Consider the following 25,082-nt stretch of genomic DNA (forward strand, 5'->3'; position numbering starts at 1 on the left):
TGAAAACTGAAAAGAAAGAGAAAGCACAGGTGTTGCAATAGGAAATGATCATACAAGGATTTGAAAGAAGCCATGACAAAGCTATTAACATCCTGTGAAGAATAACAGCACAATAGTATATTTCCGGTTCGGAGAGATCTGAGTCATATATCATCCTTTCTCTTGATACTAGGTGCGTCACCAAAATAACATCAGCTGGTTACATATATACGGAACCATACATCCTGAAAACACAGAAAAACTCAGTTGGCAAAGTGAAATGATTGATTCACTAGAGTCCACTTGAGCCAATCAACTTGGTTAATCCAAAAGTTATGGCCATGGCTAGCCACCCCCCAACCAACACCCTCACCACAGACCTCAAAGCAGGACACCCACCAAGAACCGCACTTAGCCATCCAAAGACCACCAAGGCCAAGCTCACTGCGGCCACAACCACCCCTAACCTCAACCTGTACTCTCTTATGAATGAAGCTCCAAGCAATGGCACCATTGCTCCCACAGAAAATGCCAAAGCTGATGCTGCCGCTGCCTGAAATGGCTTTGGCAAACCCTCTTTCTCTTCCTCTTCTTCTTTCTGATCTTTCCCACTTTCCTTGTCTCTCTTCATCTGAGCGATCTCGATGTCTAACTGCGAGTACACCGACACGAACTCTCCGATGGCCATACTACAAGCTCCGGCCACAAGACCAGCAAAGCCTGAGAGAATCATGGCCTTTATGTCTTGCTTCACTGCTCCCACACCCACCATGAGAGACGCCGTGGACACCAACCCATCATTGGCTCCCAAAACTGCGGCCCTTAGCCATTGAGATCTTCTGGAGTAATCAAAGTCTTTGGTTTCATTAGTCTGGTCTATCTCTACAGGTGTGATTTGCGTCTCAAGGTCGGTGCTTTGAAGGGAAATTTTGGGTATATGGTTGGACGCCATGAGAACCAAAGCTCTTGAGAGAAGAGAGATGGATGAAGAAGAAGATGACGTGTGGAAAAAGTGTGGAGGACACACGCTATTATAAAGAAGAGTATTTATGGATGAACATTGTCAACTTTGGAGGCAAAAGTTGGACAATATCCCGCCAGTTAAAGACGAAAGGATGTGCTGTGTTTACTAAATTTGTTAGGACAAAACAGTATCGTGTTTTCGGTGAGGTGAAAAAAGTTCATTCATTAGAAAGAGAGGAAGAAGCAGATGATGAACAAGATTGTGTTGTTTTTCATTTTCCACTGACTTCATATATTCAGTCATTGGCCTCAAAATCGAAGGATATATTCTTGAGCTTTTTTGGTGGTTTAATGTATGACTTGGCGGTCCTGGGTCATTATCACATGTTAAAAACGCAACAGATAAAAACACAGTATAAGGATGAGATATTATGCCTCAGAAGGTAAAGTATCTTATGGAGTAGAAAAATTTACACTACTAAACGTAAAATTGTAGACGCAGTATATATCCCGAGTGCCAGAAAAATATATATAGCTAGCATCTATTTGCAGCGCTTTTGTTGATGAACAAGGCAGATTTTCTCTTAAATAATGAAGATGAAGATCACATAGGGGAGCCTGTAGGGTAGGATAAGAACTTACCAAACAAAAGCATTATAGACTCATAGAAAACATAGGTTCTTAGGATGGAAGAAGAAAAAGACAGAAATATTTAGGGGTTTTATCAAGGGAAGGTAAGGGAAGAAAAGAATGGTAACATATAAGACGTCATATATGTTGAAGGCAGTTATGCTTGATCATCTGAACATCATGACTAGGGCATGAAACACAGACAAAGACAAGTGAAGGTACTGATAACCCACATGTAATGGCACCTTTCTTCCTTGCGGAAGTAAAGGGAAAAGGGACACCATTTTAAGGAACTTTTTGACGTTTTCCCTCAGAATGTGTTTGTTAAGTTTACAAGAACTCGTGGGCTTCACTGTCCTATCTGTTCGATAATCTTATCTAATGGAGATTACAACATTTAAAATATCAATTTGCCGTGTGTGAAGATCAGAAGAGTTTCATTTTGGTTGTGGAGTATATAGAACGGAAGGCTCAAATCTTGGACACAAAACTAGATAGATAGAATCCAAAACTTCGCCATGCGCACCGACTATATGAACTTGTAGCCTAATCTATCTTATTCTCTGACAATTTTTTTAATTATATTTTTAATTTTCTTAATTTAAATAATTATTTAAGCAGTTAAAAACTTATATTTATTGGTATTATGTTTATTTAAACATTAAAAGAAATAATAAGATTCAAATTGTTTGAACCAATTCTGATTGATATATGACGATACATTTTGTGTACACTTCTCTAGATAGTTATATGTAGAGAATCGAGATTCAAATTTGAGGGAATAACAAGCTTCTCATGTTTAATTGCCTCTCAAACTAATTAATTTGAATAATTACACTCAGATACGCTCAGACTAAACATGCGAAGCACGTGAAAAAAATAACTGATTCTTTGAACCATGTGAAGAGGCTTGCGCAGGTCATAAGCTTCATTTGTTTGTAAATTATTTTAGTGCTAAAATCGATGTTCACATAGTTAATTAATCCAATATATGCAGCTCCAGGAAATATTTAATTTTAGTTACACTAGTTTGAGCTCTTGTTTTAATTAAGTTGGGTTTTCTTCTTTAAGAAGTTAAACAAATCGAGACATGTATACAACTCTACCCATGGTCGTTTTTAGTTTCAGTTGGGTTAATAGAACATTAGAACGTTTTGTTTTTATAACTTGCCTTCATCTGTTTTTTGACACTTAGAGCCAGTTTGTTTCAACAGTTTATAGTGTTAATTTTTATTGCATTAGCATCAAAAGCATGTTTAGCTAGACTTTTTAATGATAATAAAAATTATATAATAATGAGAATCGCACTTTTTTTTTTGGTAATATTGGTTCCTAAAGAGGGACATATGAGCTCAGATCATTACAAGACTGCAATCCTTTTTAAATGACAGAATTATAATAAAGTCCCAAGTAAGAAAAACAAGTCCCAGAGGTTGTCATTCTTCATATAGGACTTGTCATTATAAGCTGTTGAGGTTGTTAGTGAGACTTTTTGGTAATTATTTGTCTTGTGTGAGACTTGATTGTAAGAATTCTCTCATTTTAGATTGTCTATTTTACCCATTAAAAAAAAAAAATCCTCTCCCTCCTCTCTCTTGTACGAAGCGCCATCATCTCTGCCTTTCTTCTCATCAATGCCACCACCGGCGGCATCTTCGTCTTCTCTGCCACCCGTGACTTCTTCATCTTCATCTCCCCCGCAGTCATCCACCACCTCCATCTCCATTGAAGTTTACGACATCGCCTGAGTTCAAGGAAGAAGATGGTGATGTCTACAATATCGAAAGAGTTCTAAAAGAATAGATTGAAGTGGAGGATAACAAATTTGCATTTCTCCACCATCGCTGACCTCTTCATCCTCTCCACCACCTATGGCCTCTTCCCTTTTCATCTTCTCCACCACCGACACCCTATTCCCTCTTCATTTCCTCCACTATCATTGACCTCTTCTCCCTCCCCATTAAACTCTATGGCGTCTCCTGAGTTCAAGGTAGAAGATGATGATGTTTGTAAAATAATGGATCGAAGAGGGAGCAGAACAGATGTATGTGAATCTTCTTCACTACCAGCAGCCTCTTGCCTCTGCATCTTCCCCACTATCAGCAACATCTGTAGCTCAACTAAGTTCAAGGTAGAAGAAGATGATGACGACGTACTATACTTTCTTTCCCGCTGAAACTATTCCGTCTGGGAATGGTGATGACAGGAAGGTGTAAGAGGATGGAAGGAAAAGAGGGTATTTTAACAAACATAATTTAGTAATTTCATATTTATTTTTATTTAGTTTAATATTAACAAATAACATTAGCGCAGTTGTTCTTAATATCATACCAAATTAAACATGCTCAAGGTAATAAAGATTGTATCACATTGGATTGCATGACAAGGCATTGCACTACTAAGAAAGCCTGTAATTGAACCAAACGGGTACTTAGTTTATAATTTTAAATCATAGGTTTTAGGTTTTTATTTTTTTTTGTCCAAAACATTATTCTTATATTTTAATAAAAACTTGGATCATTTGTTTTTTTTAAGGGACCAGAATAAAAATAAAAGCAAACTATGAGGATCAAAACAATGTATTAACCCAAAATATCTTTTCTAAAATTATCTTGTTGTTATCTAAATGTAGATCCTCAACAAGGGGGAGGAAAAAAGAAAGATAACCATGAGAAATCAGACACTCACAATTTTCTTATTCAACCCATAACATGCCTGAAACCACAACAACAACTATAGTACCGATGATGCATGATAAAATCAAGGATGTTGTCTGAAACAGCAACAACACAACAACAGCAACAAGTAGAGATAGAAATAGAAACAGTACTGATGATGATGCATGCTAAATTAAGGAAGTTGTCTGTTGAGGAAAGTAACGAAACAACTAAAAATCGGGAGGGAGAAGGCCACGGGCTGCAAGAGCTGCTGCAATAGCATCGAAAAAGAAACTATCCAGGTTCAGTCGCTTCGCTTCTTCCATCATTGATTTCTGGGAAGCTGTAAACAGCCACCAACAAGAAAGAATTATTGTCTATATATATACTCCTCCGGTCCTTATTATAAGACCCAATTTGACTTTTTATTTGGTCCTAATTATAAGACTCAATCCATTTTGTCTCTTATATTTATGCATTTTTTCCCAAGATAATCCTTCTAATAATGATAGTTTTAGCCAATATACTTAATTAGCAAGGATATTTTAGGAATGACAACACTTATTTATTATAAATAACCAACTTAACTTACTTCCTTAATCTCCTCAAATAAGTCAATTGGGTCTTATAATTAGGACCGGAGGAGTATATATATAGAGTAGAATCCATATATATAATGTATAATAAACTAAGCATAAAAACCAGTGACACACGATAATCGGAAAATTATCAAAAGCATATCAAGTCGCGAGTTTCCTGTTCCACTTTGAACCTATATATAGGAAAACAATTAATACGCAGAACAATGTTATACTGAAAGCTATGCATGAAGATTCATACATAACACAATTCGTTCAACAGTAATAACAGTAGAGATTGAGCATATTTTTGTCTATAATCCAACTCATTGTAGGAAACCACGAGCATAAACTACATATATATTCACCCAAAATTACCTTTTTCAAGTTTGATTTCTCGCTTCATAGCTTCTATTTGCCCCTTAAGCTCCTCAGTCTCAGCAGTCAACTCTCCATATTTTCTCTGTATATCACATACAAATTAGTTTGCTTTGTTTGGACGGGGAAAGAAAAAAATAGTGAAGAGAAGATATTTTCTCAAATTACTTTTGGATCAACAGGAGAAATCACGGAAGAAAGAAAAGTGACTAACTTTAGAAGGAGTGTAACACCCATATCACAAGAAGATATAAATCCCATGCCTCTTTTTCTCTCATTTGAGGCAAATCTAGAAAACACGTGTTCTTTCCAAAATCTCTTAACTTTGGAAAGGAAAACTTTGAAAAAAAAAATGTGGTTCTTATTTTCTATTTTTCCTATGTTTTTTCTTCTCTAGTTTTCTCTTCATATCCAAATATAAGGCAGAGGCTTTTGAATCTCATCTTGAATTGAATTATGCAATGAGTTTCACCCGAGAGGCAACCTAATACACAATATTCTCTAGACAAGTTGGAGTAAAAAACTCAAAAATCAGTCTCCTTCTCTCATGAATCCCAAAGAAACATAAAGAATCATTGAAGACGTACAACTGATAGGGCATACATCAAAGATGGAATAATTGAAGAACTAGCCTCCCTCATCTTGAGCCAGCAATGCGTATAAGATGAACATAAATATATAATCCTTCATACAGGATAAAGGAAAATGACAAGTTTATGAGACAACAACATCAGCATCCACACATTTCTCAAACGTGTTGCGATTAAAACCTAAAACAGATGTTAAACAGATCCGAATATACTTTTGGAGCTGACTTTTTGCGGGGGAAAAAAATCATTTTTACAATAAGGACTTGATTTCTCTCCGCTTTACGAGCTGCTCAAATCAGAATTGGATCTTTACTTTAAAAAACCATCAAATCTGTCATCAAATTCAATCCAATAGTTCTGAGTTGCAATAGTGTTTCCATATAGTGAAAAAAAGCTATATGCATCCACAGCCAGGCTCATATGAGATATAGCCCATGTTTGCCATCACAATTGAAATCACTTATAAACATGTTTCATGGAAACTGAAACAAAACTCTTCTTATTATTTATCTCGTATTCTATAAATTACGATTGAAAAGTTACTTATAAACTGTGCCAAACGGGCCCATAATGGGCAAAATGAAGTGGATGCATGGCAAGTGCAAAATTTGCCTGTTTGATGTTTTCATGTTCTCTAAATAAAATCCCCAAATCAATAATTTTTAGGGTTTATGATTCTCACATTCTGGGAAAAACTAGCTGTTGAAGGTTTAGTCAAAATCTCAGTGCTTGATTCACATAATGAAAGGACAAGGACAATATTAAAATATATATACACACATATATATATAAAGATAAACTTCTTAGCGCTCATTTAAGGCCAGCAATATGCATGTGCTTTTGATAAAATGCCATCTATATTTCGTCATGTCTGTAACTTTTCACAACTTCAACAATTGAAAATATTGGTCATTTTGAAAAATAAATTTTCTTCATTACCTCAATGTTCTCACGAGCAATCTTGAGTCTTTCCAAGTTTGCATGCTTGAGTTTCAACAGATCATAAACATCATCAAGAATGCTCCATATTTCTCCCTCCGAATCAATATCTAGATTGCTCAGCCTCAAGTTCAATCTAGCTGAGATCAAATTGACTGCATTAGATCTTGCGTTCGACATATTCAAGTAAAACCTACTTGATATCAAAATCGATCTGTTGCTAATTCACAAATGCAGAAAGGATTGAGCCTCTAATATATATTCTTTTTTCAATGCAGAAAATATCACTAGCAAAACTTTTAGCTTGCAAAATACGCTACTTAAGAAGGCCTGCCCAGCACTTACAGTTTTTCTCTTTCCCTACAGCAAAGAAAACGCTGTCAGATACAATGAATTGAAGATATTAACGAGTGAGGACGTTCATTGAATTAGCATAACTTTCACATATTGATGTTTTGGATTCTTAATTATACAATAAAAGCTAAAGTGTATATTTAGTTTTTTAACTTTACACAAGATCTTAATTTGGTCCTTTAATTTTACAAAGCATACATTTGGTCATTTAACTCTAAAATTGTTAGGTTTATATTATGATTTTTAATAACAATCATAGATGTTTTAAAAATTAAATTTAATATATTAGCATTTGAGAATATTGTTTCAACATTTAAGATCTTAATATCATTATTTTTGGTTAACAATTTTATGGTTAAAAGATCCAAAGTATACTTTTTAGAGTTAAAAAATCAAATTAAAACTTTTTATAAAATTGAAAAAACTAAATATATACTTTAGAATGCAATAAATAGAGAGATATAATAGTGGGACCTATACGTCAGGTGGGCCCACCAAACCCTCTTAATCTCTCTCTCTCTCTGTTTTTTTAGAACAATACAAGTGCTATAGAAGTTTGAAATGTTGAAAAAAACAGAGAATGGAAAATATTAATGATCGAGGACAAACATTAGATTAGCATGGTTTTGACATATTAATGTTTTTAATTCTCGACAACGGTTTGGATAATACAATGAAGAGAGATAGAGTTAAGGGATCAACATATGATTTGGGCCACTTCAACCCCTCTCAGCCTTTCTGGCTTGTGAATTAGTGGGGAGGGTGAGAGTGGTGGAAACTCACAAGTTAAGTGGGCTCTTACTCCTTATCTGAATGGTGTAATTGCTATAAGATACCAACAAGTGTTAGTCCAAGTAGAAAGGAATTAGGTACCTTAAACATCATATCCTGGATTCGATCTTTAAGACGGTATGTATAGAACAAACACTTTTAAGAGGGGTTCTCACTACGGCACTTGATAATATCCCGAGAAATTAATCTCTCATTGTTCAGATATGAGGATATTCTGGGTAACCAAAAAAAAATTTGCTACAAGATGTCCATTTTTAGTTATACCTTAAAAATAAAAAAAAGGAGAGATTCAGATTTTAAAAATAGTCATTAGATTTATCTTAGAGTCCATATAGTGCCACCTCACTCGAGAAATTTTAATATTTTAAGAGAAGAAAAAGCAAATCTAGGCTAGTAAAGAAAAGATAGCCTTATCCATCCATTCCCGTTGCAATCCCTTTTCATAGTAACATCCTCCTTTGTTGCTTATGCTCGTCTCTTATTGTTCATACTATTTTTTTGGTTAGACACCAAAATGGTTTTCAACTTTATGGCTTTATCTAAATACGATCCTCAATGGCGAAATCTGGTGTTTCCCTAACGTTACTATTTCATCCATGTCCCAATGAAATAATCTATTGACCACTGAAATAGGATCTCGTGGCACTATAACTTGGCTCTTGCTTGAGGACTTAAGGAAAAGAAAGATATTAAGCCTCCTTTTCTAAATTTTGAATATGATTAACCTCAAACTAAACTAAACTGTTGCCATTAAAGTGAAACTCCATTGTAAGTATGCAACTTTACTTTCTTTTTATCTTTTTCTCTAATTAAGGGGTAAGCACCTGATGTTACAGGCAGAATAAAAATCAGGACCTCTCATTAATCTATTGGAAACTTTAATTTCGTGTCCTTAAATTACAAGGCTATCGGTGTGCAGCTTTACTTTTTAAAAGTAGGATATAATAACTCAATTCATACCCATGATCGGTCAAGAAGATTTTGAAGTGGCAAGGGCTGGATGGATTCTTTGAATGTTAACATTCTTGGGTGTACCTAACACCTGGGTCGTCTGAGGAACACGCTTGCATAGCAAGGAAGATAATGAAGGTCCCCTGTTTTTGATGGTTGATGCCCTTCTTAAATAAAATTGATGTATCCCCCTACTGATTGGACTTTTCAGCTATCTCTTCATCTTTTTGATACAGTGATTAATAGCCTTTTTCTGATGTAATGGCCACTTCGATTTTGCTTTTTGCTGTATGTGGTGATTTAAATCCCTCTGATTAAGTCTTCTATTAATCAAGTCATTGATAAAATCCAGACTCTACAAATTTTCTTATATTTAACTTGTTCTAATCATTTACCCTTGAGTGCGGCAAATCCCTTGATGGAACATTTTGAGTGGAAACGAACTATGAAACTGTGCTACAAAGAGAATTGGGTATTGGGATGAGCAAGTGGGGTAAATGGACTGGAAGTGGGAAAAATCCAAATTTTGTCACAGCAAAATAAGCCACACTGCTCAAGCCTAATGAGTAGTAAATTCTCTCTCTCTCTCTCTCTCTCTATATATATATATATCATGTAATAATATTTTGACTCATGCTTTGTAAATATTGGCAATATAATATTTCATCTCAGCAATGTGACAAATGAAAATCTTGATTCTATCGTGTTGACCCGATAAAGATTCAATTCAGGACTAATCATAAATTAAGGATTAAAACTATTTGTCCCTTGTGAGCACCTAGTGGCCGAGACATTAAAATAAAAATGATTCTAGCAAATGAAATTTGAGAAATTAAGCTCTAGGTGAACTTTACATAAACTTACTTTGTTTGGTCATGGTTTGGATTAGTTGTGAAGAGATCATTTTGAGTTGCAGTGGATAGATATGTTAAGAAAGTTTTATCTTTTACAGTGTGAAAATACTTATTTTAATTTGATCCAATCAGCTAAGTAATAATAAATTAAGGAATTGAAAATATTCACGCCTGCTAACACCTGACAACCATGCATCAAAATAAATACTTTGTTTTCTAATTGTGAAATATATTTATAATTAAAATTATTATAATTAGTCATCGAATATGGGGTAACGGCACATATTTCGAGGTTAGATTTATTGAAATTAATATTAGTATTGATCACTAATAATCGAGAATCCAAATTGATTATGTTGAAATGATTCAATTATGTTCTTTGAAATTCATTATTATCATATTAGATTCAAGGCTTCAGGGTTCAGGCAATGTAGATAATTCTCAACAAGGTTTTTTTTTTTGCCCCCTATTTTACCTTATCCAACCGCTGAACCTTTTTTTTTCTTGAGATAATAACTATTGGTGTTTTTAATTTTGGAAAAAAACAACTCAAGGTTTTAATATTTTGCTTGATTTTAATTTGATGCGACACTTTTAGGAGAATTACAATCCAATTTCAGGAAAAAAAATAATAAGTCCTAATAACAATTTAAACAGCTTGTAATGATAAGTTTTAAAGTAAAAAAATGATATTCACTTTTGGGACTTTTTTTTTGAGATTTCATTACATTTCTCCTTTTAAAATTTGAATGGAAGATGTAATGAATGCATGAGTTACTCCCTTAGTCATATTTATAAAGTAGAGAGAGAAGATATTTTTTGGTCCTATTTATAGAGTGCTGAGAGAAGTTTTTTATATGAATGTATAATTTTACCCTTTATTTATTATTGTATTAACTTTGTTTATATGAAATATAATATATATTAAATAGGATTAAAGTTGAAAAGTTGTTTAATTTTAAATGAGAGTAAATAAAGTTTAAGATTTTTTTTTTAATCTGTATAAAATATGCTAGAAGTGATTTATAAGTAGGACTTGAATAACATGTGGTGGTAGTAAAATTAGTAATTTGAAAAGATAATTACCTAATCTTGCCCCCCGGGTACAGAGACAATTAACTTTTGGACATGTAAAAAGTCAACCAATTTTCTGATGATTCATCATCAGTGGGGGCACGATCGCCAGAATTGGTGATGCTGTTCAAAATCAAACGCAGTTCCTTCTTCTGCCACTAAACCTCTAGTCAAACGTCTCTCTCTCCCCCCCAGGCAGACACTCACCATTTATACCCCACCATCACAACCACCACCACCAGAAGAAGAATCACTCTCTCTCTCTCTCTCTCTCTCTCTCAGAGCCAACCCGCCAACTTTTGGAAGAAAGAGAGCAGCAGAGTTTCTTTCTTCCATGGACCCCAACTTCGTCGGAAAGCCGCCGATGACGGTGGACCTCGAGCAGATGCCTGACACCCCACAGCGAGGGTCCCACCACCGTAGGGCCCACTCCGACAACTCCTTCCGCATCGCCAACTTCGATGAGCTCCTCCTCTTCGACCCTTCCGACCTCGATATCTCCAACCTTCCTTCGCCGGCGTTGCCCAGCGCCACCGGCACCAACCCCTCGCCTTTCGCCGCCGCCGCTACTGCACCCAGCAGCGGCTTTCCTGCCGCCATGGATTTTGCCTCGAAGCCGTCGGAGGAATCTAACTGCAGGAATTCCCGGTCCAGGCCCGCGGGTTCCCCCGTCGGCCATATCCGGAGCTTGTCCATGGACTCCGATTTTTTCAACGGCCTGGGATTGACTGGTGGCGTTGATGGGGACAAACTTGGCGGGAAAGGTGTAGAGGAGAGAAGGGTGGGTCATCACAGGCACAGCAATTCCATGGATGGGTCATCATCGTTGTCTTTTGAGGCCGACTCTTCCATGGATATCGACGGTGTGAAGAAGGCCATGGCTCCCGATAAGCTCGCTGAACTTGCTCTCGTTGATCCCAAGAGAGCTAGGAGGTTGATCAGTCTACTTCTGCTACTTCGCTCTTTCTTTTTCAACTAAATTTTGGGCAAAACCGTTTTTTTTTTTTCAGCTTAAAAAAATCGTTGATGGCATTTTATGACTACCAGGTTTGCTTTGGTGATGAGGATAATGAAACGAGAGAAATATATTTTGTGACTTTGATCTCGTGATAATGTTGATTTATTTTGCAGTTGAAAATTATGAGTATTTTGTGCTTACCATGCTTCATCGCGGGTTCTTTTAATGGTGTTTGGGTTAAAAGCTGGAGAAGAAATTTCGGGTATAAACTTGATGTAATGACATTTGATAAATTGGCGCTGTAGGATTCTTGCTAATAGGCAATCTGCTGCGCGATCAAAGGAGAGAAAAATTCGGTACACAAACGAGCTGGAAAGGAAGGTGCAGACGCTTCAAAATGAAGCAACAAACCTCTCTGCTCAGGTTACCATGCTTCAGGTATGTCCTTTACATTTCTCACATATCTACCGATGGCAAATTTGATAACTTGGGTGAGGACCAGACCAAGTTCATCGTGGTCTATGGAAGTCCCCACCTATTAACTAATGCTGATCAGGCTATCAGACTCCCCCCCTCTTTTTTTTTTTTTTTGGGTCCATGTCTTTTCAATGTTGGAAACATATTCTCTGTCAACAAAGGAATTGGGATGTTGGCTGGCTATTCTTAAAAGTTGGGTTTGATGAAGCTCCTCTTCCACCATTGTCATTTATGGAACGTAGTCAACAATTCACAATTCCAAATTTGCAATTATGAATGGGGGGCCAATTTGTGAATCATGAATTGTCAATCATATTGGATCTTACGATTCAAATATAGTATGAGAGCCAGCTTGAAATATATTACTCCTCCGGTCCTAATTATAAGACCCATTTTGTAATGTATTTACACTACAAAATGGGTATAATATTTAGGAACGGAGGGAGTATATAAATTTTGTATACTACAAAAAGGGGCTCACTTGATAACATATAAACAAGGAATTGAAAAAAAAAAAAAGTTACAATTCTCACAAAACAAAATCACGAGTCATAACTCAGTCACTCTGTAATTTGACAACTTATAAGTTAATAAAATACCTCATAGCTCGAACTATAGGTTATCTAAGAAACATCTTTCTTCACCTTTTTCAAAGCCGTGACTTGAACTAGAAATTTTGAGGATAATAACTTGTTAATTATCTCAAAGGACAAAGAGATGGGAGACTTTTATCCCGGGGCCAAAGAACAGATGCTTGAGGATGGGAAATTTTAAGACTTGTGCAGCTGAAGCACTCGCTTTCGGCTATTGAGTCCATTAGGACACGAGGGACTGGACCAAAAAGCTCGTTCTAAATGGTTGAAATGCTGCAAACCTGCGTTTCTGATTTGCTTCATGAGTTTAGGGATTCATGCACTGATACAATTGCATCCCTGATACGTCCAGTTATTTGTATTGGTGGCAATGCCACTCAAACTGCGCATCTTGAATAAAAAAAGCAGAGGATCTCTACAACCATGATAAAACACTCCGTAGGGGTTTATTTTTGTGGTTTAAGCATGAAATTGCTTTTGACCTGATAATTATTGATGGTTATTCGTAATCTCTTAATAGGTTTGATGAAAATGAGATGCTGAAGATATTGAAAGTTTCATAAGTTGCACAAGTCCACTTTCATTCTCAGAAGTGTCACTCAAGCTTCGATTTAATGCCAAAAGTTTATTTTTGTTGATCATCATGATCAAAATTCTTGAGAGAAATTCAATATTATTCTTAACTTCATATGGGCCGTTGTCGAAAGTGTCTATTCTACTGCAATTTGACAAACTAAAACGGAAATAAGTTCCAAGTAATTTGGCACATTTGGACCACAGTTAACTTATACAATAATAGTAGCAATAGTTTCTTGCATAGATATTCAACAACTCCTTGTTAACATCGGAGCCAAAATCTACTACTACGGTATGTGGAAAACTAGAATTAGGGAAAACTGTTGGAATCATGCACGTAGCTCTAAACGATGCATGACAGGAGAATCAAATTTCCGTGTTGTATTCCCTGTGAGTTATCACGACAACTTGTCATAAAACTTTTCTTTTGGAACCATCCTTATACTTTGTTTCAGTTATTTACTCTGAAAGCTAGATTTATGTAGAGGGGTATTACGTGTCTTGATGTAGAATCTAATGGCTAAAATGCAACATTACTTTGTTTCTACTGCATAGCAAGTTGTAAAGGTTCATGTCTTTATTTGGGAATAGGGAACAGTAGGTGTTGGGTATTCTGTCAGGTGGATTGGGGAACCCTTTAATCTATTGGCTATAATGTTTTTCAAATGATAATAAACGTAACTCCTAAAATGTCATGAAAATTGGTATAGGTACTTCTGAGAAAGGAGCCGATGACCAGTAAACTAATTTGTGTCTTGTATAATGCAGAGAGACACTACAGGGTTGACTAATGAGAATAAGGAGCTTAAACTGCGCTTAGAGGCGATGGAACAACAAGCTCAGCTTAGAGATGGTATGCTGGGTTCCAGATTTTTTTTATGCCTTCAAAATAGTGTCATTAGATGAAAATTGAAATTGTGCTTTCCCATTTTGTTTCAAAAGTCTCAGCCATTAGACACCGTTAACTGAATGGTACTTCATGAATCTTTATGTTTAAAGAACTGGGGAATTTTATGTATATTATTTTTATCAAAACTCCTTAAGTTCTAGGGAAGACTATCATGTGGAGCTTGATAATTTCTTGGATATTCTGATGCTTTTTTGTTTCAAGTTAATCTAATGGATACTAACATGTAAACACTTATTGGTGCTCACAGCGCTCAATGAAGCATTAAAGGAAGAACTGCAACGCCTGAAGCTACAAAGTAGTCAAATAGCTGCCATGAATGGCAACCCTTCTTATGGCGGGTTTCTCTCTCAGTTTGCTTCTCAATTAGCCTTGCAACATCTTGCTAATCCTCAATCCCAGCAGACACAACAGCAATCACAGGTTGGCATGCCTCCGTCATCCGCCGATCACCCTTTCAACGGGCAGCCTGACCCGGACTTCTTGGACTTCAATGGCAAGAACTAGCTCATGAATATTTTCCCTAAATCATTGGCAATAGGCAAAATTCATCACAAGTAGCATCATGTGCATATACATATATATATATATATATATATATGTATGTATGTATTACTGGCGAGGCTTGTGAAGATCAATCATTGTGCAGTTTAGTGTCCTCTTTGTCCTATATTGTGTTCTCTATATTCTGTTTAGGGCAAAAGCATAGTCTGTTGCTGCGTGTATTTACTGCAATTCTAGGGTAGAATCACAGGTTATAACAACATGATGTAGATAAGCTTGAACCGTTGGTTGATAGCTGTTGAATGAAATTATCTATCTGAATAAGCAGCTTCTGAATTATCTGTCATAATCGCACATAGCAAATTATATTTTCATTTTCAGGGAGGTATTTCTTTTCCTTTAGAAAATTTAAAAATAATTTTATCTTTTTGTGATGACTTTTCCCTTTCTTTGAAAGCGGCTTATCAAACATGATTCCAGACTTCTTACAATTCCAATTTTGGCTTTTGTTAAACCGAAAGTGATAATAAACTCTGATATTTCAGGCCCAAAAAAAGATGATATTAAGTTGACCGTTTGACCTATTGATCTTTGCATTTTAAGCTTCTTAGAAAAGCGCCACATCCTTTATTAATGATTCAAATGTTCAGAAAAAAATAATTGAGATAGGAGAAACTTTTAAAATAAAATTTTCCGAATTATTTTTTGAGGAAACTGATCAGCTAATTACAAAGAGACAAGTAAAAGTTCTCTTAACTATAAATAAACTGATAATAACGGAATATGTCTTAAGATTAACTAGAGTAATACAATTATACAAGTTCATGATTGGCTTATCTAAAACTAGAATGTAATTACCCAAGTCAGTTATCTCGGAATTACATTTTTAGTATATTTCACAATTAATTTAGTAGTATATATCATATTTAACTACACCCAAAAAATATATAATAGTTACTCTTCTAATACTAAATATAAGATTCATTTTGTAGTATAATTTACATTATAAAATAAATATTACATTTAGTATAAGAGAATATTATATTTTTATTGAAGATTTTGACCGACAAGTTTTCTTTGGCAAAATAAACGATTTGAACACCAATATTTTCACTTGAATTACTGAATGTCATAGTAAGGACGGCAAACAATTAGTACGGTCAATGAGAGCCATGTTGTAATCATAATATATAACCACAATGAAGAATTAAATATAGCTTCTCTCCAACAAGACACAAGACTGAAGCTATCTACCAACTGATTAATTAATTAACATAATGGATTGATACTAACAAGAACAAAGAGAAAAAAGCGATGCTTCCAAAGATCCTCCCCAACAAACACGACCTCGAATATTGATGCTTTCGACTATTGATATCAGAATCATCGCTGATTTGATCCCAACAGTAGAATAAAGAATAAATGTTTAAAATAAAAATTGATATTCATATCAAATATTAGGTGTTATTTTTTACTCCTCTTAACATTTACAGAAAATTGGACGTTTTTTATATTTCATCTGAAATTCTTAAGCTATTAAAGAGGAAATTCTTGAGGATGAGACTTAAATGCAATTTCACAAGCCTTTTATTTTTATCATTTAATTTCATATGGTTACATTTAAGGGACAAAAATAAATTTTGAAATAAAAATCAATAAAAATTTTTTTGCCAGGCCATGTTCTTTAGCATTACGTGGGATTTTGTTTAAATACAAGCGGTCGGCTTTTATTAAGTCGGCCAATAAAAGGAACATGAAAGCAAAATGTTGGTTTTGTTCAAAGTGCTATATAAGTCTCTGGTTATGATCGGAGTCTGAAATACATTAGAACTGTCCTAAGAAGAACAAATTGTAGATAGAAGGAGGTGGAGGAAGTGAAGGAGAATAATGATGGAGCTGATAAGTTTTGTGATGTCAGTGATGTGTGCCATATTAGTGCTATCAGTTATGTGGTTGCTTTATATAAGCCGATCTCCAAAAGAAATGGAAGGCATACCAGGCAGCCTCGGTTGGCCTATTGTGGGTGAGAGCTCCTCTTTTATATCTGACTTCTCTAGTCCATCTGGTATTTTCAACTTCATGAACACCAGACAGCAGAGGTAACAAGAAGTTTCGGCCAAATTAATGTTTCAGTTCCTTAAATTTCCTTGTCATTTTTGTTTTGGTCCCTCAACGGTGTTTTTGTTTCCTGACTTCCAAAACTTTGTTCATAGATTCGGGAAGGTGTTCAAGAGCTTTGTGCTTGGGAGGTTCACTGTGTTCATGACTGGGAGAGAAGCAAGCAAGATATTGCTAACTGGGAAGGATGGCATTGTGAGCTTGAACTTGTTCTACACAGGACAGCAAGTTCTGGGCCCCACCAGCTTGCTTCAAACCACAGGAGAGGCCCATAAAAGGCTTAGGAGGCTGATTGCTGAACCCCTATCAGTGGATGGTCTGAAAAAGTATTTTCATTTCATCAATACTCAGGCAATGGAAACATTAGATCACTGGTCTGGAAGAAAAGTTATGGTTCTTGAAGAGGCCTCTACAGTTAAGTGTCGATAACTCAAAAATGGCATCAAAATGCAGCATATCCCAGAGTTTTACTCTTGCATACTATACTGAGTCATTAACTGAATATTGCAGTTTACCCTGAAAGTGATTGGGCACATGATCATGAGCTTAGAGCCTACCGGGGAAGAGCAAGAAAAATTCCGTGCCAATTTCAAGCTAATTTCTTCATCATTTGCATCTTTGCCTTTCAAGATTCCAGGAACAGCTTTTCATCGTGGTATCAAGGTATAAAAAGTAGTATATAACTATATGTTGAACAGCCATTATTGAACAGATTGGACAGTGAAGTGCATCAATAAGATGTCCCGAAGCAGATGTGAACTTTAGTGTTAGCTTGCCTAGATATGTAGTCAAAAGTGATGATAATTTAAGTGTTTTATTTGATCAGGCCCGAGATAGGATGTATGCCATGTTAGATTCCACAATTTCCAGAAGGAGAAGTGGTGAAGAGTTTCAACAGGATTTCCTAGAGTCCCTGATTATGAAACACACCAAAGTAGCAGATGAAGAAGCAAGTGAAAATAAACTTACAGATAAGCAATTGAAGGACAATATATTAACTTTGCTGGTTGCAGGCCATGACACTACGACTGCTGCTCTCACTTGGCTTATCAAATTTCTTGAAGAAAATCCTGCAGTTTTGGAACAACTGAGAGTAATTTTTTAAAATTAAAAGGACACAGTACAAATCATGTTTCTTTGGTTTGACGAGTCTGAAATCTGAAGTTGAAGTTGGTTTTGCAGGAGGAACACATGCAAATTATAGCAAACAGAAAGGATGGCACAGATCTTACATGGTCTGAAGTGAATAACATGCCTTACACAGCCAAAGTGAGCAATGCTTTTGAAAACATGTTAGTTTGTTAGCTTCAATATTAGCATCATAATTTCATAAGGTTATTCTGATATTTGGCCATTATTGATCTTTAGGTGATTAGTGAAACACTGCGAAGGGCTACAATACTACCTTGGTTCTCTAGAAAAGCTTCCCAGGATTTCGAAATTGATGGTATGACAATACTGTCTTTTTCTTCATAATAACATTGTAATTTACGTTACATTACTGTAATTTAAAAGGTCTTAGACAAGTAGAAACTTGACAAAGTCATAGTCAGTCACAACACTTGTATATGAGATGCTTATGTGACAGATACAAAACTAATGTTGGATTTTACAGGCTATAAAATTAAGAAAGGTTGGTCGATCAACCTAGATGTTGTTTCCATACACCATGACCCAGAAGTCTTCCCAGATCCTCAAAAGTTTGATCCTTCAAGATTTGATGTAATCTATCTCTTTGATTAATTATCCTTTTTTTTTTTTTTGTTAGAAGAATTTCCAGTTGGATGAGCAATTCAAAATATATTCCTGACTCAATTGCAGGCAACATTAAGGCCTTTCAGTTTTCTTGGATTTGGCAGTGGACCACGCATGTGCCCCGGAATGAACCTGGCTAAGATTGAAATTTGTGTTTTCATTCATCACCTGGTCATCAGATACAAGTAAGATGAGAACAGAAAAAGTACATCATATCAGTTAATGCAGAGGGAAGAAGCACAAACCAACTTTTAAAACCCAGATGTGAATGTTCACATAATCACTCAAAGGCCATTTACTAGACACAATATCACCTGACACTCTTACACGTCTCCCACTTTTCATTTGCCTTTCTTAAGCTAGATGAATTATTCTAAGACAAAGCAACATACCAAAGATAAATAAAGCAAGCCACTCACCAATAGACTTGTAAGCGCATATCAATTACATGTTTATATATTTTAATTATGATTGACTTAATCCACACACCTTTCATGAAACCACTTTGTATGAGATTCTCTGATGCAGTGATTACATCTGCGTCTAATCTCAATACTGTTGTCACAGGTGGAAGCCTCTGGAGAAAGATAATTCTGTGCAGCCAACTCTTGTAAGGATGCCCAAGAACAAATATCCTATTATGGTGGCGCCACTGTGAAAGTGCCTAAGGATGCACACAAGCAATAATTGCATGTTTTGCAGTGTGTTAGCCAATATAAATATGGACGTCTTCATAAAAGTGGATCACCACCATTAGACGTGGGGAGATGCAATAGCAATTGTGCTAGTGAATCATAGACAAAGATAGTCTTATCCAACGAAAAAGCATGATTATCATATCGAGTATCTTAATTTGAAGTTACTTTTATATTTGAATTCTCACTTTTTTGGGGACAATTTTGTATTTCTTACTAGCTCCTCCTCATATTTTAATTTTACTAATCAAATCTTAGGATATACAGAGATTGCATGGCGTTCTATAAAGACTCAACTCAACCCAACCATTTGGTTGGAAGGGGGAAAAAAAACCAACCCGACCTTTAATCAACAGAATGGGAAAAAATTAAATGAAAAATAAAACAGAAAAAATAAGTTTTAATGATAAAAATTATTGTATTCTTTTTAACATAGTAAAAGTAGAAAAAATATTTGAATAAAAATTATAAATCATAATATACATACTAATAATAAATAAAAAAAAGGACCACCAGCAAAAAAATTTTGCAGATACCATAGGCGCTATGGACTCGAACCTATTAACGAAGACAATGAAAATAGGGGTTGGGTTTGGACTAATGTTGGGAATTTTATTGTTAGTTACTCCTAAACTTCAGAGGTCTCTCTAACGATTTCATTGTACGTCAGAAGAGGGAGCAATTCATTACTCATCTCCGAGGGATAAATACATTAAAATGTGAAAAAAGGCCCGAATGATCATAATTATAACTTCGGTTTACAGAGAAACGGTACAAAGAATGTTAACATTAGTATAATAAAGAATTCTCAGCTACAGTGAGCATTCAGTATGCCACTTCTGGCTTGGGAAATTAAATTGGACAAAGACACTGAAGGCTGTAATCCTGAATTTATCATCTCTCTGAGAAGCATCTCAGCTTCCTCCCACTTCCCATCCCTGCAAAGAACTCTGATTGTCAAGCTGAAGCTGGCCACGTTTGGCACCATTCCACTCTCCACCATTTCGTCAAGCAACCTTAGGGCCCTATAAGAGTTGTCTTGTCTGCAGTAACCATGAATCATGATATTATATATCACACTGTTTGGTTTTAAGTTCTTGTCACCCATTGATCTGATCAGTCTTGATGCTTCTTCCATACGGCCGCTGCTACATAAGCCGTGTATTAGGACACTGTAAGTGCAAACATCCGAGGCCAAACCAGACTTTTCCATAAAAGAAAGAATTCCAAATGCTTTCTCAATCTCATTTAGCCCTACAAAGCCACCAAGTATAGTTGTATATGTTACTTGGGAAGGAGCAATGCTTCTCTCTTCCATTTCCTTGACTAAGTGAAGAGTTTTTTCTAAATTTCCAGTCCTAGCATATCCTGCGATCAGTGTATTATATGTGACTAAGGATGGAGATGGTCCGTTGGTCTTCAGTTTGTTGAATAGTCTAACTGCAACGTCCATCTTTCCAGCCTCACAAAAGCCCTTTATTAGTGTGTTATATGTGATTACGTTAGGACGTAGACCAACAATGTTTACTTGATCAAGCAACTTCAAAGCTTCCCAGATCCTCTTCACCCGGCACAACCCACAAATCAAAATATTGTACGTCACAACACCACATGCCACACCTTTCTCACTCATTTCCTCGAACACCTTAAAAGCTTCGTCCATGTTCCCATCATTGCAGTGTTCATTAATCACACAGTTGTAAGTATAACCATTAGGGACAACTTGGTTGCGCTTCATAGTCCCATACATTTGAAATCCTTCGGTTTTTAGCCCTTGCTTGAAAAACCCATCGATTAACACCGTGTAGGTATGAGGATTGGGTACCAGACGCAACTTCTGCATCGTGCAATACAACTTCTTTGCCAGCTGAAAATCACCATTCTTGAAGCAGCCATTAATCAACGTAGTGTATATGACAACATTTGGAGGCCATGCCAACTTTTCCAACTGAGCAAAAAGTTGAAAAGCTTTAATCATGTCACCAGCTTCACAGCAACCCTTGATCAAAATCCCAAAGCTGTATATATCTAGCATAGGCCTACCCTTTGCTTCGTTAAAAATCTGCCATGCTTCTCCAAAACAATTGGATCTAACAAGTGAGCTCAAGACATTATTGAACGTTTTTGGTCTTGGAACAATGCCCTTGTCAATCATCTGTTTAAAGATATAGAGGGCTTGATTATGTAATTTAGAATGAAGATAGGCATTAACAAGTGCTTCATAAAGAAGGGCACAAGTTGCCTCTGAAAAGTAACAGGTTTCAGTTAGCTGACCCGTAGGTGAAGATGGAGAGAACTTACACGAGAATCGTCCAGCGATCATCCGCACAAGTAGAGATTGGGCTTCAGATAGCATGCCAGAGGTGAGGAGACAGTTTAAGATGAAGGATATCGATTGGTGGGTGTGACTAACACCTTGGTTGGTTAAGCAATTGAAGAAGAAGAGCGCTTTTTCTGGTGGGAGTTTCACCATTTTTTGGATGAGAATGAGAATTTCATGGGAACGAGGCAATGTCCTACTTTTCATCACTGAATATTTGCCTGAGCTCTGTTGCACCCAGTATGCTTAATGGCCTTCATGCGGCAAACAAGCATCAACGAGAGAAAAGCAGTAATAGGTTTGCAATTTTCGCAGTGGTGTTTCTCACCCTGTACAAATGTTTCAAGATCATAGAAAAACCAAAATCAAACATCATTCATCAATCCATACGCAACAGAAATTCATTTAGAATGAAACAACACAATGAAAATACTTACCTTGAGACTGTGCGGCTTAGAGAAACGGCAATTCAACGGGAAGGGTATTTGTACGTTTCTGCTCGGAAAAGGAAGATGGGAAATCGGAAATAGAAATGGTGGACCAGTGGAAGCGGGTTTGGTTTGAGGTTCCATGGGGTTTAAGCGTTGAGCTTCTTTTTTTTTCATATTGTCATGTGGGCCAGTGACCCTCGGCGGATCAGAAAGAGGTTCGTCCAACTATGGGCTGGGTGAGTTTGAAACTTTGGAGACTATGTATAAAAAAATTGATCATTAGGAGTTTTAATATTTTAAAAATTCCTGCATCTTTTACTAATTAATAAAGCATGGTATGTTATATTCATTTTTGCTTCAAATAAAAATATTTTTGCAGTATAAGATACGGTAACATAATTTATTTTTATAATTTGAGGAAAATCTAGTTGATAAATATTGTTTCATTTTATAAAAGTGCAAGTAAAATCACGATGTTATTGTCATTTCACAAAATTTATGGCATTATTTTCTAAATTTTAAGAAATGATAAATTCTAAGAAGAAATGTTGTCTTCTAAAACCTAGCTGGCTTCTCCAAAGTTCAAGCAATGCAAAGAGGCAGCCTATGTTTTCCAATTTCCATCGTCGTTTTTGGACAGTGATATAATTTTATACTCTATTTTTATAGTTGCTTTGGTTTTAATTTTGGGCTTATTTTTATATTTTTTTAATAAAAGGTTTACGATAATGATTTTAAATTTTTTTGGCTTTTAACTTGAAATGCTCCCTCGATCAGTCCCTCCATCCATTTCAATTGTCGTTTTAGCAATTTATTTTGTTCTATTTTCACATCAAAGGGTGCTTTTCCAGTTTTATTATTAACAAGTAATTAGCGCATGGTTTTTGAATACTGTGCAATCACACAAAAATAAAAATTAAAAAAACAGAGAGAGAAAAAGAAGATATAGTAAGAATAATATAGTTATTATATCATTCATCCATTAAACAATTTATTACTATCTTGTTCCTAATTGTAAAATGCACCTTGTAATTTATACTATAAACTAGGTGTTATATTTAGCATCTATTATATTGGAAAAAGAGGGTATGTGCTATTAACTCAGTCTTATTTTATTGAATGTGACCATCTCACATAGGTTAACCAGGAGAATGGAGCAGAACTCACATTCATGTCCTGATCATCTTTATGTGAATGAGTCATTGCTAGGTTCTTTGAACTACTACATGGTGCAGTGTATGCTATAAACTGCATCCAAAATTTTAATAAAGATTTTCATAAATTTCTTGAGAGCAAAAGTAAACTTATAGACTTATACTACCGCCGGTCCTAATTATAAAATATAGTTGACTAATTTAAGGAGATTAAGAAAATAAGTTAAGTTGGTTATTTATAATAAATATATGCTGTTTTTTTTTAAAATATCCTTACTAATCAACTATATTAGCTAGAACTACTATTATTAGAAGGACAATCTTAAAAAAAAAGTATAAATGTAAAAAACAAAGTGGATTGAGGTCTTATATTTAGGACCAAAATAAAAGTCAAATAAGATCTTATACTAAGAATCAGAGGTAGTAGTAAACATTGCACCGACAACTGAATTATGAAAACCATTTAAAATCTTTAATCATTGTCGGCTAACTAGCGTTTGTCTATCATTACTTAAATTATTTTTGAATTCTAATATCTTCAGAGTCATAGTCAAAGTCAAATGCAGCTTATAATAATGAGTTTGACTTGAATAGGTCAAAAGCAAAACCTAAACCCAACACAATCAACTTACAGCGTGCATTGCATCTGCATTTGAATAATGAAGGTCATTTAAAATTTACAGCTATTATGGGCCAACTAAACATTTTCTGTCATCAAATTATTATTAAAACTTGATATTTTTGGAGTCATACTCAAAGTCAAATGTGACTTATAAAAGTGAGTCTAACTCAAATAGGTCAAAAGCAAAAGCTAAGACTCAATATTGACTAAAACAGTCATGAATCCTGATTTGAATAATTCAAATTTTGATTCTTCAGATGAAGAAATAGAGAATGTTCTGAACGGTGTTTTGGCGGAATTAAGCACTAAGTTTGCAGAATCGAGAATGCTCCAAATGGTCCTTGACAGTATTAAGGTAACGAAGGAAAATTACTTTGATTATTGCATTGAAGACCAATAACTTGCATTATTCGAGTTGTGAGAAAATGATGGATCATAGATGGTATCCATCACAAGTGTGCCTATTTTTTCTTCCTGTGAATGAATTGGGCACGAGAAAATTAAACCTATGCTTCGTCTATTTTATCAAATTATTATACTTTGCCTTTGGCAATGTGATTTTAAGCATTGGAGATATTGATTCATCCAGTAATTCTCTGTCTAGTGAAAACCGCTAATTAATATGTTTTCACTTGAGACCAGATTCAAGATGCACAAGTTTTCATTTGTTTCAAGAGACTTTTATAGCAGATCAAGTAAGATAGTTTTTATCGCATGTAACGCAGGGGTGCAATAGGGAGATGGCTGCTGAGAAGAGGGCACTTAAACTGCAGATAGAGACCATGAACGAACAGGCAAATATTAGAGAAGGTATGCTTGAATCCAAGTTCATGTTAATTTATCATTTAATACTGACTTAGATTAAAAAAAATTATCTGCATTTTAGAGACAGAAATGAGTGCGGAGGCCTATCAAGGGTCCATAGGCTAGATTGGCTATATAAGTATGTCAGGCATGTTTAGTTAAAATCTGGCTTAACCTATTTTCATCTCTGTTTAAAATAGAAGAACATGTGATTTTTGTTTGATAATTTTCTGATTAGTCTCTGTGTTTTTATTTTAGCTTATGGATGCTAACATAAACAAAACTAATTGGTGTCTACAGAACTCAATGAAGCATTGAGGACACAGCTGAAGTACCTGAAGGAAAAGCATGCCCGTATGACTGCTTTCAAAAACAAGTCTTTTGAAGAGCTTGCCTCTGAATTTGCTTCTCAGTTGGCGTTGAACCGTG

At 35.5% G+C, this 25,082-nt stretch overlaps 4 protein-coding genes across 4 annotated transcripts; 2 read left to right on the top strand and 2 right to left on the bottom strand.

Annotated features, from left to right (window-relative positions):
• Positions 1-271: 271 nt before the first annotated feature.
• Positions 272-931, bottom strand: LOC114721971 (vacuolar iron transporter homolog 2-like). Its single transcript, XM_028907865.1, has one exon. The coding sequence runs from the start codon at positions 929-931 to the stop codon at positions 272-274; it is 660 nt and encodes a 219-aa protein (XP_028763698.1).
• Positions 932-10,935: 10,004 nt separating this feature from the next.
• On the top strand, positions 10,936-15,142 carry LOC114722083 (transcription factor VIP1). Its single transcript, XM_028908011.1, has 4 exons — positions 10,936-11,672; positions 12,003-12,135; positions 14,112-14,196; positions 14,501-15,142. The coding sequence occupies exons 1-4, from the start codon at positions 11,074-11,076 to the stop codon at positions 14,755-14,757; spliced, it is 1,074 nt and encodes a 357-aa protein (XP_028763844.1). The 5' UTR covers positions 10,936-11,073; the 3' UTR covers positions 14,758-15,142.
• Positions 15,143-16,644: 1,502 nt separating this feature from the next.
• On the top strand, positions 16,645-19,355 carry LOC114721978 (abscisic acid 8'-hydroxylase 3-like). Its single transcript, XM_028907874.1, has 9 exons — positions 16,645-16,853; positions 16,968-17,286; positions 17,383-17,535; positions 17,699-17,965; positions 18,055-18,141; positions 18,241-18,319; positions 18,488-18,594; positions 18,694-18,812; positions 19,195-19,355. The coding sequence occupies exons 1-9, from the start codon at positions 16,645-16,647 to the stop codon at positions 19,283-19,285; spliced, it is 1,431 nt and encodes a 476-aa protein (XP_028763707.1). The 3' UTR covers positions 19,286-19,355.
• A 689-nt stretch (positions 19,356-20,044) lies between these two features.
• LOC114722041 (pentatricopeptide repeat-containing protein At4g11690) lies at positions 20,045-22,155 on the bottom strand. Its single transcript, XM_028907955.1, has 2 exons — positions 22,080-22,155; positions 20,045-21,971 (listed from the first exon to the last, which is right to left on the bottom strand). Exon 2 carries the CDS (start codon positions 21,847-21,849, stop codon positions 20,131-20,133), a length of 1,719 nt encoding a protein of 572 aa, XP_028763788.1. The 5' UTR covers positions 21,850-21,971; positions 22,080-22,155; the 3' UTR covers positions 20,045-20,130.
• Positions 22,156-25,082: the final 2,927 nt, after the last annotated feature.

This window comes from Neltuma alba, unplaced genomic scaffold, assembly GCF_004799145.2.
Source record: "Neltuma alba isolate B1F8T4 unplaced genomic scaffold, ASM479914v2 tig00012081_pilon, whole genome shotgun sequence".
Classification (NCBI taxonomy): Eukaryota; Viridiplantae; Streptophyta; class Magnoliopsida; order Fabales; family Fabaceae; genus Neltuma; species Neltuma alba.

Coding starts and splice junctions, on each gene's coding strand:
- LOC114721971 (XM_028907865.1), bottom strand. CDS start 931: ATGGCGTCCAACCATATACCCAAAATTTCCCTTCAAAGCACCGACCTT.
- LOC114722083 (XM_028908011.1), top strand. CDS start 11,074: ATGGACCCCAACTTCGTCGGAAAGCCGCCGATGACGGTGGACCTCGAG. Junction 11,673..12,002: donor GATCCCAAGAGAGCTAGGAG/GTTGATCAGTCT, acceptor TTGGCGCTGTAG/GATTCTTGCTAATAGGCAAT. Junction 12,136..14,111: donor CTCAGGTTACCATGCTTCAG/GTATGTCCTTTA, acceptor TGTATAATGCAG/AGAGACACTACAGGGTTGAC.
- LOC114721978 (XM_028907874.1), top strand. CDS start 16,645: ATGGAGCTGATAAGTTTTGTGATGTCAGTGATGTGTGCCATATTAGTG. Junction 18,142..18,240: donor ACATGCCTTACACAGCCAAA/GTGAGCAATGCT, acceptor ATTGATCTTTAG/GTGATTAGTGAAACACTGCG. Junction 18,595..18,693: donor TTGATCCTTCAAGATTTGAT/GTAATCTATCTC, acceptor ACTCAATTGCAG/GCAACATTAAGGCCTTTCAG.
- LOC114722041 (XM_028907955.1), bottom strand. CDS start 21,849: ATGAAAAGTAGGACATTGCCTCGTTCCCATGAAATTCTCATTCTCATC.